Source organism: Macaca nemestrina, chromosome 8 (genome assembly GCF_043159975.1).
Source record: "Macaca nemestrina isolate mMacNem1 chromosome 8, mMacNem.hap1, whole genome shotgun sequence".
Classification (NCBI taxonomy): Eukaryota; Metazoa; Chordata; class Mammalia; order Primates; family Cercopithecidae; genus Macaca; species Macaca nemestrina.
In genome coordinates this window covers 37,524,353-37,540,844 of record NC_092132.1, presented here as the reverse complement: position 1 = coordinate 37,540,844, position 16,492 = coordinate 37,524,353, and the positions used below count along the sequence as shown (strand labels likewise).

General features: G+C 37.3%; 1 protein-coding gene across 7 annotated transcripts in view; it reads right to left on the bottom strand.

Annotated features, from left to right (window-relative positions):
- Nucleotides 1-16,492, bottom strand: part of LOC105475987 (R-spondin 2) — a 168,649-nt gene that overhangs the window by 48,716 nt on the left and 103,441 nt on the right. For 6 of the 7 annotated variants that reach the window (XR_011606831.1, XM_011731531.3, XM_011731534.3 and 3 more), the window contains 2 exons: nt 13,137-13,280; nt 10,532-10,720 (listed from right to left, as the gene is read on the bottom strand). Coding sequence is in view for 6 of the 7 variants with exons in the window: in XM_011731531.3 (XP_011729833.2) it covers nt 10,532-10,720; nt 13,137-13,280 (333 nt within the window). In the remaining variant the exon portion in view is untranslated. The remainder of the gene's footprint in view (nt 1-10,531; nt 10,721-13,136; nt 13,281-16,492) is intronic. The other variant, XM_011731532.3, reaches the window with a different exon arrangement.

Sequence of the window (16,492 nt, the reverse complement as noted above, 5' to 3'; positions counted from 1 at the left end):
GAATCGCTTGGCTTAGAAAGTTGGCAAAAAGAGATACAGGGGTTACAATGGACCGCAAGCCAAGGCAAAAATCCTCCGCTCTTTAGAAAAGCAAACAACAGAAAAACGCATAAACATCAGAACCCGTAAGTATTCTCTGCTAATTCTCTCATCAGACTCAGACTCTGTTTAATGCTCTGCTGTAAATCAGGGATGTACAGTTGATTCTCTTCCTAACACTTTACCAACACCATTTCAGTCACTTCCGTCTTCAGTCAGCTTTCTACTGAAACACCTTCACACTCAAATGTCTCATGGCTCTCCACAGTGTACAAGGTAAAATTTCAAACTCCTCGTCTTCTCCATGGACACACTTCAGTCAGGCTGCAACTTATATTTTTTGCTGTGAGCTTCTGTGACTGCCATTCACAAATTCTGCATTTCAGCCAGGTTCATTTGCTCACCCTCCCTTGGGTGCATGAGGCACATTTTTGGTGTATCTTTCCTCACAGTGTTCTCTCTGTCTAAAATGATCCCCCTTTTTAAACATGGTTTCTACCCACTCCTCCTAATATAAGTTTTCCTCTTCAGGGACTATTCCTATTCCCTGACAATGGCAGCTAAAAACTCCCTTTTTTTTCTACAGTATCAGAGTCTGTAACAATGTCATACTTACCTGACACTCAAGAATTTAAAAATTAAGCTTTGCCTTTTAGTTTTAATGTGCATTTTCTTATTCCACAACCTGGCTATAAACTCTCTTGTTTGTATCAATCCTTCCTCCCAATTCTCCCATTTCTTTAGAACAGAGGAAGTAACGGATGCTTAGTCAATTGATTCGATGGACCTACAGACATGGCAATAGAAAAATCACAGATTGCTTAAAATCCCAACTCCAACACTGGATTATCTTGGGGATAATTATCTTGGTTGGAAGAGAAATTGGAAGGCATCCTGTAACGTATTTTTTTAAAAGTCAATGCAACTCGGTAAACAGTTACTCAAAATCTACTTGGTTCTCTCATAACAAATAGCTTTGACACAGATTAAGATGATCAAAGGCCAGCCTTGGAGAGGAAAAAAAAAAATTGCAAAAGGTTATCTAAAAATACAAATGCAGGCCTTGAGATAATCACCAGAAACAACTCTGCACCTAAATATGCAATTCCTGACCTTATTTAAGAATATCTTAAGGCCGAGGCGGGCAGATCACGAGGTCAGGAGATCAAGACCATCCTGGTTAGCACGGTGAAACACCGTCTCTACTGAAAATACAAAAACAATTACCCAGGTGTGGTGGCGGGTGCCTGTAGTCCCAGTTACTCAGGAGTCTGAGGCAGGAGAATGGCGTGAACCCGGGAGGCGGAGCTTGCAGTGTGCTGATATCACGCCACTGCGCTCCAGCCTGGGCAACAGAGCAAGACTCCGTCTCAGGGAAAAAAAAAAAAAAAAAAGAATATCTTTTTAGAAAATACATGTTTACTGACAAGTTTGAAGAGTAACTGCCCCCACAATATAACATGTCTGCACCTTTTTTGGTTCAAATTTTGTTGCATATTAGAAACACCTGGGGAGGTTTTTTTTTCCAATAGTTTTTGGGGAACAGGTGGTTTTTGGTCACATGAGTAAGTTATTTAGTAGTGATTTCTGACTGTCACCCAAGAAGTGTACACTGTACTCAATGTGTAGTCTTTTTTCCCTCACCCCCTTCCCCGCAAGTCCCCAAAGTTCATTATTTCATTCTTATGACTTTGTGTCCCCATAGCTTAGCTCCTACTTATAAATGAGAACACACAAAATCTGTTTTTTTGTTCCTGAGTTACTACACTTGGAATAATAGTCTCTAACTCCACCCAGGTTGCTGCAAATGCCATTATTTCATTGTTTTTTTCTGGCTGAGTGGTATTCCATGGTGCATATATACATTTTCTTTATCCACTCTTTGATGGACATTTAGGTTGGTTCCATATTTTTACAATTTTGAATTGTACTGATATAAATGTAGATCTGCACGTTTCCTACATTAACAGATACCATGAAGTTCCAAAGGCATACCATATTCATTAAAATAGCCTACTGGGTGATTACTGCAAAAAACAACTGATAAGTCAAAACATTTTGATTCCATGGAACTGGAGGCCACTATCCTAAGTTAAATATCTCAAACAGAAAACTCTTATGTTCTCACTTATAAACGGGAGCTAAATAAGAGGTAGACATGGACGTACAGTATGGAATAATAGAAACTGGAGACTCAGAATCTGGGAAGCTGAGAGGAGAATAAGCAATAGGAAACTACTTAATGAATACAATGTACATCATTTGGGCGATGGTTACACTAAAAGCCTAACCTTCACCATTATGCAATACACCAACAAACCTGCACTTGTACCCTTTAAATTTATACAATTTTTTTAAAGTCTTGAATCAGTATTACTCATGCCACTATTGAGTCAAGTTCAAAATCACACCTTCAGCTTTCATCCAAGGATAAACACCAAGCTGCTTTCTACCTTTTGGAAGGATATATGTGATGTGGGTGGTGTGATGACATCATCCACCATGTGATTTCCCACTTGAGAAGTCTAATACTGCAGAAATGTGTTTAGCGTTTGCCTCCCTACTGAGCTATATTCTTATTTTTGTGAGAATTTCCTCAATTCCATAAGTCCTACTACCTCCCCAAACACACATGCACACTTTAATGTGTCTGAAATTGGAATAAGTATTTGTATATATGTGCATGCATACATGTACCATACATGTGTAAATATGTGTTGTGTATATAGATACATACATATGTGATTTTCCCCTCTAAAAGCTGCTACTAAATTGATATTTTAAAATTAATCATTTATTTTAAATCAACCTAAAACCACATCTACTTTTTCCCTTTGCCTGGTAGCAAACCTAAAGTCAAATTTTTGGCTCAATTACTTCAACCGACATAGATTCAAATAGCCTATTTTTTTCTTTTATTCGGGCCTGAGCTCTTATTCTAATTTAAATTATTCCTAGTTTTAATAGTTTACTTTTTTTTTTACCATGTTATCTCATGTCTTTGTACATTAAGTTCTTACTAAATCTTTTGAGTAATGGGCAGGATATATGGACACAGCATCAATTATTAAATGTCTCTTGACAAGCTCAATTATTTTGCTCCTAGTTTCCAAAGTCCTCAAACACAAGACAATAATATTAATACAAAGTAACATTAGGTCTGAGTATCATATTAACAGGTCAATTGTAAAGCAAAAACTACTGCCTTTACATTTTTAGGTTAATTAATGGTAAAAAATTTACACCTCTGTTACACAAAGTAATTTTATCATCTCAACTACTTCTGTACGATGACATGAATCATGCTGATATTTTAGTAAAATTCGGTCATTCTTTTCAGTAAAATGTTTGTCTTCTGATAGTGAAGGATATCTACACACACAGCTCTAGGTTAATCTACTAGCTAGAGAAGTATTACAGGAAGTCTAAATGAGCAAACTGACCGCTCTTTTTATCAACACCATTTAAAGATCCCAGAGAAGTATCTGATGAGGTGATGGGCAGAATAATTTTTTTTTTTGAGGAGTCTTGCTCTGTCCCCCAGGCTAGAGTGCAGCAGCACAAATTCAGCTCAATGTAACCTCCACTTCCTGGGTTCAAGAGATTCTTCTGCCTCAGCCTCCCAAGTAGCTGGGATTACAGGCATGTACCACCACACCCAGATAATGTTTGTATTTTTAGTACAAACAGGGTTTCACCACATGTTGGCCAGGCTGGTCTCAAACTTTTGACCTCAGGGGATCTGCCCCCTTGTCCTCCCATAGTGCTGGGATTACAGATGTGAGCCACCAGGACCAGCTGAGAATAAGTTGTTCCAAGAAATGATTAGGGCATTTATACTTAAGACTTTCCTATCTTATAAAAGGGAAAAATGAGTCTCCTGTACAGAGGGGGAAAAATATCTACCACTGACACCATGTGTGTCCTATTAAAGTTGTTTTTATTTTGGAATATTGTAAAAATTGTTTTACATATATTACCAAAAGAGTAGCTTACTGCATAGAACTTTGGGTCTTCAGTGGCATATGTAGTTGAGCAATTCTTTTTACAAGTACCCATAAAAGAAACTAGTATGTGATGCCCCAGACTACATTGAAATGGGGCTCGTAGAGATTCCAGATGGGAAGCTGTGGAGAATAGCACAAAGGTGTGTCTTCCTCCACTAGTTCACTCACTGCCTGCCCCGCAGGCAAGCAAGGCCAGCACTCGGATTGTCTCAAAATGAAACTGAGAAAACTGAGAAAAGTTGTCTCATGCCCACCCCCTCATCCTCCACATTCTGAGTGTTTTGCACCCCCTTATATTTATGTCTATGGCCATGTCTATGCCCAAGACTGTGTCTAATTTAGAGACCCCTTTTCTGCCCCCCTCATTTCCTCAGACCCTTACCCTCCAATATGTGAAAATTAGTCAATCTGAAAGAAATTATTCCCTGAAAAGAAAAACTACCACCACCATCACCAGGTGCCACTGGCTATCCTCTGCCCACTTTCAGAAAATGAGCAAAAATATTTTTTAAAGCGAGGGTGGGCTGGGGATACGAAGGGGATTAATCTTAAGATTCTGTTAAGACCCCTGAAGCAGGAATTTCAGACACTTTAGCTAGTGAAAGGAATGTTTGGAGGCAAGTGGATCTTTGTTTAATACCAACTTAATAATTATACGTTAACATTTTCAAAGTGGCTACTTAAGGGTTACCCTCCCAGTTCATAATCCCTTCACACACACACACACACACACACACACACACACACACACAACTATTAGCTTCCATGTAGCCAGAGTACCTGGAAAATAGTATCACTTGCTTAATTTAAAATGACTAACACAAATCATTGATTTCTCAGAGAGACATAACACTTTTAGCACAGCAAACAGAAAGGCAATAAGAATTTCCTTTTAGATGCTCTCTTCTTCACATAAAAATTTTAATATCGACATTCTTGACAAACTCTAAAAGAAAAGATGTTGTCTCTTATCTCTTCTCTTCCAAGCTACTCTTTAGGGTCACATGTACAAAGCAGACCACATAAATTGTGACTCAAATGTAAACAAAATATAGAGAAATAAAGAACATATGTCCATAGCATATTTTCTTGACCCCGTCCCATTGAAAAATGTGCTTATTTCCTGCTCTGGGGTTAATCTATCACAATCTACAACCATCTTTAGTTATATTATCTAATACCCAGTCCACATGTTGCTGTCAGTTTATACACACACACAAAAAAACATAGGTTTGGAGAAGTCTTACTACTACCACCTTTTAAAAAGTAGATTTTTGCAGAGATTAAAGTTCTAAGCGGCTAATTCTTTTGTTTCCTACCAAGAACCACTTTTGAAGAAAGAAAGAATATTCTAAAATTAAAATAGTATATGGTAGCAGATTTCATACTTACATTTTATCAGAGTACTAAGAAAATGTGACTGGAGTTTAATGAACTACTGTGTGGTTACTAAAACCTGCACTATGGTGAGTTGAGGCCGCCATGAGCAAAAGAGGCAGAAGGCTATCCCAGCATATGATAAAGCATCACCTTAATTACTCTAAGAGTCTGATATTTGAAATGTGTCAAAAAGCAAAAAACACGCTGGGCACAGAGCCTTCTGATGTGGAGATGGGTATCAGGTTACCCAGGGCTTCTGTGTAGGCCAAGGAGCAATGGTCAGAGATGAATGTCGGATGTGGCTCCACAAGAGGCAGTCTTCTCTAGAGGGCTGGCTTTGAAAGATTAAGAATGGCAACGACAATCTTGAAGCCACATTTTCCCCCCACCAACCAAGGACCAGTGACTCTAAAGGAGAGTAGGGCCTTCACAGGGGAAGCTGAATCAAAACAAAGCCAGTGGCTCAACACTTTAGCTCTTATGCAATGATCGTTGGGATATGTTTCACCAGTGATTCCAAATTGGAAGGGATGGCGATGGCAGGGTTGTTTAAAAGCATTTGTGGGGCAAAAGTAAAATGATATTTCTGCATCAAGGGAGAAATGGTTAAAAGTTGGGGAATTTAATGTTGGACAACCATGGCTTTATCTTTGGTCTTTATCATAAAGACCAAGGAAAAAGCACAGGAAAACAGGTTTCCTAAGCAGCAGGATGACGGTCCTACTCTCGGTTCTACCACTAGTAACTTGTTATGTAACACCTTGTACCAGTTAGAGCCTCCATGGAGCTCAGTTCTTTCCTCTTCCCTAAAATATGGCAGGAGAATCAAGGATGCTCCAAAAATAATTTCCCTTAAAGCTTCAAAGTATATCCTTCATTTAGATCTCTGATCAAATGTAACTTCCTCAATTTTCCTGATCACCCTACATAACATAGTATACCCTGACCCATTCACTAGCTCCCTATCCTACTTGTCTCCACAGCCCTTGTCTCCACATGAGATTATGTACACTCGCCCACTTCTTTATTGCAGCTATTCCTGCTAGAAAAAGCTAAGGACTCTTTGAGCAATCCCATGCCTAGACTTATGATTGGCACATAGCAGTGCTCAACAAATATCTGATGAAATAAATTAACAAAATGAGTTGTGATGAGGCTTGACAAAAAAAGCAGGGAGTCTTATACAGAGAGAACAGAATATTTCTGATTGAGATCATGATGTTGGTCAATCCTCTTGTGAAAGGGTAGAAGACCATAGCCACCTACAGATGACATTTTGTCCTGTACATGAGCATCCTCCAACATAATACCTTAGCAACCACAATTTGTTCTTTCATGTGTCATTTAAATATAGGACAAAAGGCATGTTCATACTTTTGTATTAAGATATTCCCTAATGTACAACATGGCCCAGACTTGAAATTCTTTCCACTTAAAGCTTTAGGTTATTCATAAATTGGTCCCAACATGATTTTCTTAATTAGTATACTCAGGGAGAGGGCAAAGGGAGTGGAGACAGTTATATCTGCAATGAAGTACAGCTTTCATTTTCAAGTTATTCACTCTTTCTTTCACTTGTTTCCTATACTCAGTGTTCAATATTTTTTTCTCACAGTATCCATCTTTTTTTTTTTTTTCGAGATGGAGTCTTGCTCTGTCACCAGGTGGGAGTGCAATGGCGCGATCTTGGCTCACTGCACCTTCCACTTCCCAGTTTCAAGCCTGTGACACTCTCCTGTGTCAGCCTCCCGAGTAGCTGGGACTATAGGCACCTGCCACCATGCCCAGCTAATTTTTATATTTTTAGTAGAGGCGGGGTTTCACCATGTTGGCCAGGATGGTCTCGATCTCTTGACCTTGTGATCTGCCTGCCTTGGTCTCCCAAAGTGATGGGATTACAGGCATGAGCCATCACGCCCAGCCTCTTTTTTTTTCCATGGTCTTTTATGCTCCCTTTTCTCTTCTGTCATTCTCTATAAATCAGTCTGCTATGTTGGTAGCTAATTCACAGGTCATGTACAGATTTAAAAATAATCTTGGTTAGTCTTTGAAGGACTAAGCAGAGTCCTCCCTGAAATAGGAAGCTGAAAGCTGCTGGATGTGGAAAGTTTGGCAAATGCAGGGGGCAGCTAGCTACTGGGAAAGTGTTCAGATCCTTTGTTGTGAAACTATGCTACTGGCCTTCCAAGTCTCTTCCTCAACTTCATATGACAGCCACAGAACTTGCCTGCATCTTTTGGCAATTAATCCTAGTATATCAGATTTTGGAACAGAACAGGACCTCAGAGATCACCTAACCCCCGCCCCCAAACCCTCAATTTTACAAACGAGGAAATGGAGGTCAAGAGAGGTTAAGTGACTTGTCAGGGCTCATGGAATTAACAAGTTGACACGATGTAGGGACCCAGATAGCTCCAGACCAGGACCCTGAAGAATGATTGTTGGAAAAGCCCAAGAAACCTTACAGGTTCTGCTATCAATAATGAAAAAGCAAGATAACTGATCTAAAGGAAAAGTTTGGGAATGAAGACTGAGTGTTTCAAGTGTAAATTGATCTACTACTTAAGACATTTCCAGATATTCTTTGATTTTTTTTTTAAAAAAAAGAAAGCAAATAAGCATATAACAGTTAAGGAAAAAACTAGGCTAAGCATTACACTTAAAAAAAACCAAACTCTTAAGGCCATTTATGTTTTCATATTTAATAGTTTTCAATGTAATATCTTATATGCATAGTGATGACTATACCATTACACTGACCTCTAACTTGTGCCTTTCAGTAATCAAAAGCAGCTGATTTTAATGTGCTGCCACTTTAGTGTGAAGGAGCTTAAGGCTGCGTTTGTGTGCAATCAGGTTAAGATTGGCTCCAACAGGAGAAAAATCCATACATATGTTGCAAAGATCTTAAAAATGCCTGTATTCCCAACCTGATTACAACTTACATTTTTGCATGGTTTGTCAAAGCAGATCACTGAAATCAAATCAAGATGTAAAAAGGGATAAAGTGGCTTTCTTCTCCATTCTTCCATTAGTTGCCGTGACCTATTGAAGAAAGGAACTTTTCCCTCTCTCACCTGAGGCAAGGTGGGATACTCCCCTGGAAGTTACGCCAATTTTTATCAATCGGTGCTCAAGTTACAGAGCTAATTTTCTAATTTTCATTTCCTACATTTGTAAATATAAGTTACTTTATTACAGAATAATTTGCCATTTCGCTCAGCAATTATATTTAGCTTCCTTTTAATGAAACAGTAAACAAATTGATATAACTTTGAAAACCTATTTAAAGGTTATATAAAATTGATTTTATTAAACTGAAAATGTAGATACAAGAATTAGAGCTATAGCTAGTCTTTCCTAATAAGTAAAACTTGGTAAAACGTCAATAAGAATTAAATCAGTCTGTTACTGGTTTGTCAAAAAGAGAATATTAGCAGATGATACATAAGCATTTATTTTGGCATCATTTAAATTGCTGACAGTATCAAGTTGTATTCGACTAAGAGTATGTTGTTGTTAACATGAAAAATACAAATGAAATAAATATCATGGTTAACAGTCTAGCTGTTATCTAGAAAATTCTCAAGTCAGACTGTGGCTAGGTCAAAATAAAGAGTTTTGGAGAGGAGGGAAATGTGTTGCCTCTTTTACACACAAGCATGTTTGTTACAGGAGCATTTTCAGTTTAATTTTTGCTATTAATGTAAACCACAATTGGGGGACCACATTGCTGGAAGAGGAATGGGGGAGGGGCTAGTTATATAAACAATATACAACAAAGAAAGTCTTTATTTCCAATACCTGAATACATCAGGTTTGTTTTTAGGGAGAAGGTTGCAGGTTAAATGCTTTCAGCTATCCAAGAAGTGGCTTATTAGTTTTGTAAGAAAATATTTTCTTATATTTTGACTGAAAAATACCTAGTTTAAGTGAACAAAACCATCCTTGTTAGTGAAAAGCAGACCCACAAAAACTTTGTTTCAAAGATCCAGTAAGGAAAAGCAAAACTAATTCAAGAGGAAAAGCTGCTTTCCTAATAGTAGCTTCTGAATCTGGATCCAATAGTTCTCAAAGGTCGACTGGAGTCTTCGAGTCTTGAAAGTTTTGTCTTTCTCCATGGATCATAGACATTCTCTATGAGGCAGCATAACACGGATATAAACCTGTTTTAAGCAGTTATATATTCTCTTTCTGGGCTATGGTCATAAAGCTGAAAAGTTATGCACCCACAGAAAGAATGAAGGCAAGCAAAAGTTATGATTATTTTACAGAGCAGTTTTCCAAACACAACTTTCTTTTTTGCTCTTCTATTTTGAGCGAATGGCAATGTAGCATCCGCCCGTGATAAAATAAATGTAACCCAGTGATTACTGCTTTAGGGACAAGCACAGTGACAGGGCTCAGACCCGCACTTCAACTTACTGATTCTGTGTCGGCCAGCACCTCAGCTATGTGCTCTTCCAATTTCTAAATGGGCCTAATCCTGTTATTACAGAATAATTACTGCAAATCAGCACAATTACTACAAAGATTTGAGTAAACACACACATACCAGTAGCTGTTTTCTACAAATTATTATCAAAACAAAGAGAAACGGCTAATTGTGGTAACATTAAGACAATGTTTATTCCTCCCAGTGTTTGGGCAAGTTTATTTTAAGTTGTCATCTTCAACTAGTAACGATGCAGATGATTTTACAGACTCCATAAACCTTTCTAATCTAAACTCTTCTCAACTGAAAGTTGGCCGCTTCCCTCAGAGCAACATCTGCAAAGGCCTGATTTCATAAGAACCCGCTTTTATGGTACATTTGCAGAAAAAGCCACCAAAACACATTTAGAAACCTCATTTTTAGAAAGTTCATTACTAAGGTACTCTCCTAAGTTATGTTTAAGGTATTATGAAAGTAATAAAATATGCCCTTCATATTTTTCACAACTGAAGCATTTGTTTTTAAGTAAGTACAACAAAACTTTATCCCCTCACCAATATTATCGGATTTCCTTCAAAGATAAATACTTATTTTTGGAAGGGAGGGTGGTTAGGAAGCAGGAGAATTCAGAAAGCACACAGCACACAGTAGTGATTATATCGAGACCTACCTCCTGGACAGTGCCTCATTGCCATCTTGCATCTCCTGGATTCAGCAATGGTTGGACACGGTATTGTGTCTTTCGCTGGCTTTTTAACAATTTGCCGTGTTCTGGTTTCCAGACCCCATTTAAATCCACATGTGCGATTATTTCTGCTACAAGTTCCCCATTCGCTCCAATGACCAACTTCACATCCTTCTAGTAAAGATTTTTAGAAAAAGAAAAAAACACAAGAACATAAGTTAGTATCTATTTGCTTTACTGTTATCAAATTTACATAGCAGTGTTCCTTCACTGGCCCCACCTTGGGATATCAAAAATTAAGTGGTACAGTCTTGAAGACCTATACTCGCCTTTTGGGAACTTTAATTTTTTGAACCATAGAATACTTCTATCAAAAAAAAATACCCCTTAAGTAATTCATAAGCTGTTACTTTCCATTTGTCTTAGTTCAGTTTTCAAAGGATGCTATTGGTCAGTTCTGTTTTTTCCTTCAACTTTTAAGTTCAGGAGTACATGTGCAGGATGTACAGGTTTGTTACATAGGTAAATGTGTGCCATGGTGGTTTGCTGCACAGATCAACCCATCACCCAGGTATTAAGCCCAGCATCCATTAGTTATTCTTCCTGATGCTCTCCCTCCCTGCATTGCCCCCATCCTGATAGGCCCTAGTGTGTGTTGTTTCCCACCACGTGCCTATGTGTTCCCATCATTCACATGTGAGAACGGGTGGTGTTTGGTTTTCTTTTCCTGCATTAGTTTGCTGAGCATAATGGCTTCCAATTCCAACCATGTCCCTGCAGAGGACTTGATCTCGTTCTTGTTTATGGCTGCACAGTATTAGATGGTATATATGTACCACATTTTCTTTATCCAGTCTATCAGTGATGAACATTTAGGTTGATCCCATGTCTTTGCTATTATGAATAGTTCTAATGATACTAAAATGTGTAATCTTTAAAGAGTCAACAGTTAAAACCTAAAGTAGAAGACACTATTTCCTACCATGACAGAAGACAACATTTTACAGGCTGGTTCTGAATGTGCCTCCACCAAACCCATAAATGTGTTTTAGTTTGGAAGCACTTGGTGAAAAAAATGGGGAGCTTGCTTTGTATTTTCTGGCTTTTTCTTTTCTTTCAGCAGGTGTCTGGAGACCACAGTTCTTATTCCCCATATTGGTGTACATTACTATAGTTTGAAAAGTAAACAAATGTGATCAATCATTTGAAAATGTATGTTTTTTACTACATACGTAAAAGCCTTTAGCATCCCCTATGTTAAGTCCACATAGTGGAAAATAGGCTATCCCTCAACTCCCAGGGGAGGGAGAGGAGGAAATAAAAGGATAAGCATATACGAAGCTAGACCTCCTCATTAACTTCACCATTAAAACTCCTCTTCACACTAGTGGATGAAGGTTGAGGTCCAGAGTCTGCATAAAATTAATATTTCCATCTTCTAGACATCAGTGGGTATCATAGCTGCTTCTTAGACTTTTCAAAGACATTTAAGATTTTTTATTCAGAGAATGCATAAGACTCTATTTATAATATGCTTATAGTTAAGGATTTCAGCGTTTCCACTGAACATTTGTAATGTGTGTGTCCTGCCTCTCAAAAGAAAATTCAACATTCTGAATATGTTCTTCTAGTGACTTTCTTATTTTAATAGTGGTGCCTATATAAATGTGTTAATTCACACATAAGTAGAAACACAAATGCACATATTTCTTCAAAAACCACTTATTTAAATGTCTTCTCTGCAAGCTCCCAAATACACAATTACAGACTACTTCAGCAATATTTTCATAGAAAAATTTCACATTTTCTTCTAAGTCTCCATTTTAAGGGATGTAAAGTCTAATACATAGCTGTGTTGTATATCATATCAGATATATAACAGCAAATGAAATTCTGGGGAGGCAGCATGTCAATACATCCATGATTAGATTAAGAGATTCATCATAATGCAGCCACTGACAGATCTTTACCTTTCAATCAGTGGTATAAGAATGTCAAGGTATTTTACGAACACGCAGAAGATATAAAATTTATAAAATATGTTACTATTTTCACAGATAGAACATATATATCAAATTATGCATTCTAGGTGTATAAATTTGGTAATCATTTTAATGCATTTGTAACATATAATCAACAAAATATGGCACAAATAATTTCTTTTCAAGTTTTTTTTTTATTTTACACGAACAGCTAAACAAGCAGTTCTGTAATTCTACACATAGCAAAAGTAATAGAGTAGTTAGCTGATGTGGTAGTGCTTAAAACTTCTCTTCTGAACAAAATGTTTTTGTCTAACAGTTACTAATAATTTATTAAGAAATAGATGTATTACAGATGATTAAGAAAAAACTTTGTCAGCACTTAAGTAGATTAACGTAGCAAATGCACAACTAGCAAATTTTACAGCAAGATATGAGACTATCCAATTGTCATGATACTTAAAGTCAGCAAAGAACTTAATTTTCAGTTCTACTGAACAAGAGAACCAATTTGTTTCTTAGTTTAAATATATCTAGCATGCATATTTTTAAGAAACAGGTGTTAAAATAAAAGTTGCAGTTTGAGAGTCACATTAAAAACTACTCACCCACACATTCCATGGTTTCTTCTAATGGTGCAAAACCATCTGGACATTCATCAAAGCAACGGCCTCTATGCAAATAAAAGCCTACTTTGCACTTGGTACAAAAGTCTTTGCTAAAGCAAGAATCGCAGTTTTCTATTCTGCATCCTAAAAACAATTTTAAAGAGAAAAAAGAAAATTTCAGTCAAAGAAAGGTACTTGTTTTACAAACAAAACTTTTGTAAACTCATATGTTAGCCCATTTGAAATTCTCATCATCAGAGAAATATTGTTTAACTCATTTGTTTCCTAGAGCCATCTCATTCTAAATCATTCCCGTCTCTTCCAACAGCTTACTACATCAATAACCCAAGAGAGAATGCCAGCCCAGGGTCCCACGCGCCATGAGAACTTTCGGAAATGTTAGTAATCTCCAGATGGGATTAAAACAAAAAATTCAAAAGAAAACGAAAACACTCCCTCTACAAATTACTTGCTGCCAGTATTGAAATCTGTCCTGCCCTCAAAAGGCCTCCAATGGGAACACTGTAATAAGCATTTGTGTATAGGAAATGAGTTAAGAATTTTAATTTTTAAAATGTTTTCAAATGCATGGTCTATTTTATAGGGCACTGGTCAACACTAGCACCTACATTCATCAGAGGGTGACCTGGGTGGGGCTGGGGGCGGGGTGGAAGTTTAGGTCATTTTGTTGAAAACCTACAATGTGTCAAAGGCTTTACACATATTTCCATTGAATCTTCACAATAATCCTACATGTGGACATTAGAAACTCCATTTGGCATATAAGAAACCTGGGACTAACAGAGTAGCAGCTGAATTGGTTCTGAAAGCCGCCAAAACCATCTGTCTTTTAAATCCATTCTTTTTCTCTCTATAACTCATTCACTGAAGTCCGCTAGGAGTTTGTGAAACAGATGTGCTTTCAGGTCTGTTACATCTGGGTGTGAATACCAAGCTCTGCCCTTACCAGCTCTGTAACTTTAGATAACTATATGCCTCTCTGAGCTTCTATTTCCTCCTGTATTAAACAGGGGCATCACTGACCTTACAAAACTATTGTAAGGTTTTGTAATAATATATGTAAATTTACAGGCTCATAATAGGTAGTCTGCAGATAGAAGCCACAGTGAATTAGAAACATGTATTTTTCCACTAAACCACATACATTACAATAAGGTATAAAAAGAAGCAATAATTTATGAGCTTGTATTCTAGATCAGATTCCCTGATAGGCCAGTAACATCTGGGTCAGAAATCCTTGGCATGCACAGGTGAAAATAAATACACTCTCTTAACTACTCCTCAAGGAAAGGAGAGAAGTTTGGAGGACTGGTAAATTCCAAGGTCAAGTTTTCAACAGATTGTAGTACATTATTACTTGTAACAGTTTTAACTGATGCAATTGACAGCACGTAAAGTCCTATGAAAACTCTGTGACATCACATGTATTCATTTAACAAGCCTCCAGAACTATACTTCCTGCTTTAAGGATTCAGGAAGCTTTAAGACATATAGTTCCCATAAGCAAAGAGATAAAGGGGTAAAACAACAACAACAACAAAAAAAAAACGCAGCCAAGATGTTAAATCACTGAAGATTTCAGTGCTTTAAAGGCTACATTTAAAGGCTAAAAATAACTTTCATTAAAATAGATCACATAAGAAATGACTGTGTCTAGACCTATTAAAAATGGCAACTCTTTGCCTTTCAATTTTGAGTCTAAACAGGCTTCTGTGTATTAAATGACCAGTATGAAGCAGCTAATGCAACTTCTAAAATGTTACCAAATTTATAAACAGAACACCAAATATGTGTGGGTTAAAGTCCACATACAAATCTACACTACTGCTCCTTTGGTGGGGAGGGAAATGGTCAGCACAGAAGAACAGTTTATCACCCCATAAAAAGTTCATTTGTAGTCTTAAATGCTTTAACCTATATTTGAATAAAATCATGGTCCATAGCTGGTCAATAACCTCTTAATCATGGTCAAAATACATGACCATTATGTCCACAAATTGTTAGTTTTCTTGCTATATTTTTTTAAAAAACAAGCAGCCCTTCCTGCCGTAGTTATTTTCCAAGAAATAGTAATGAGCATTCCAAAGGATAAAACAGAACTAAAGGGTGAAGAGAAAAAAAAAAGAGCACTTATACTTAAAGAGAAAAAGAGGACTTTACACTTTGTAAATCAGCTATCATCTACAAGGTCTGACTTCTCTTTAAAATAAAGCCACACCAATAAGCTCTTTGGCCAAAAAGTTATAGCATTTGGAATTAATTTTACCAGGCCCTTTGCTGATCTTTACTGTTACTTGTAGCTCCCTTCCCTCATTTCATTCCATGCTCCTAATACCAGTTCATAGAATATGGAATTGCTGAAATACCTATCATTCTCTGTAAAGTCCCTGAGGACTTCTTCAGGTAAAAATCCTGTTGGATGAAAGCTTAATTATTTGTTCTTGAATTCAAGTAGAATATAAATATGATATGTTCAAACTGTAGAAAATGATAACCATTTAAAAGTACAAGGTGAATTATAAGTAATGACCTGGAAAACCCATTGTTAAGTTAAAAAAAAGAGACAAGTTGGCTGGCCATGGTGGCTCACATCTGTAACTTCAACACTTTGGGAGGCCAAGGTGGATGGATCACTTGAGCTCAGGAGTTCAAGTTCAACCTAGGCAACATGGTAAAACCCCATCTCTAAGAAATCAGCTGGGTATGGTGGTGTGTGCCTGCAGTCCCAGCTACCTGGGGGGCTGAAGCAGGAGGATCACTTGAGCCTAGAAAGTCAAGGCTGCAGTGAGCTGTGTTTGTGCCACTGCACGGTAGCTTAGGCAACAAAGTAAGACCCTATCCCCGCCCCCCCCCAAAAAAAAGGTATGTTGCGAGATATATATAGTATAACACAAAACTACGTATGCGTGCATGTGTTCATCTGTATGAAGTAGCTTAGGGAAGTTAATTTAGGGAGGGGATAGAATTTTCAAGTATGTTAGAGTTATTTTTCTGACTCATATCCTTTAATTACATTTATGTAATTAGTATCATAGAAAGGGTTATTACAATATGTATTTGTGACCTACTTAAGTTTATTCAAAAAGTGCCACTCCATTAACATTGTAAAATTAAGCTCTTTTGATTTTAACAGGCAAGAATAAAGGCATCTATCCCATCTAAAACTTTTTCAGATTTGAGTGCATGAATTATACCCCTGATTTAATAATGTTGAACCTGCTATAACCTTCAACAAATACCTTCATTTAGCCATCTCTTGCCAGTATCCTTTGTTTTCACATGTTCAATAGTGTTGCTTTTCCTTCACTCAAATTTTAAGGGGAAAAAACTAAATA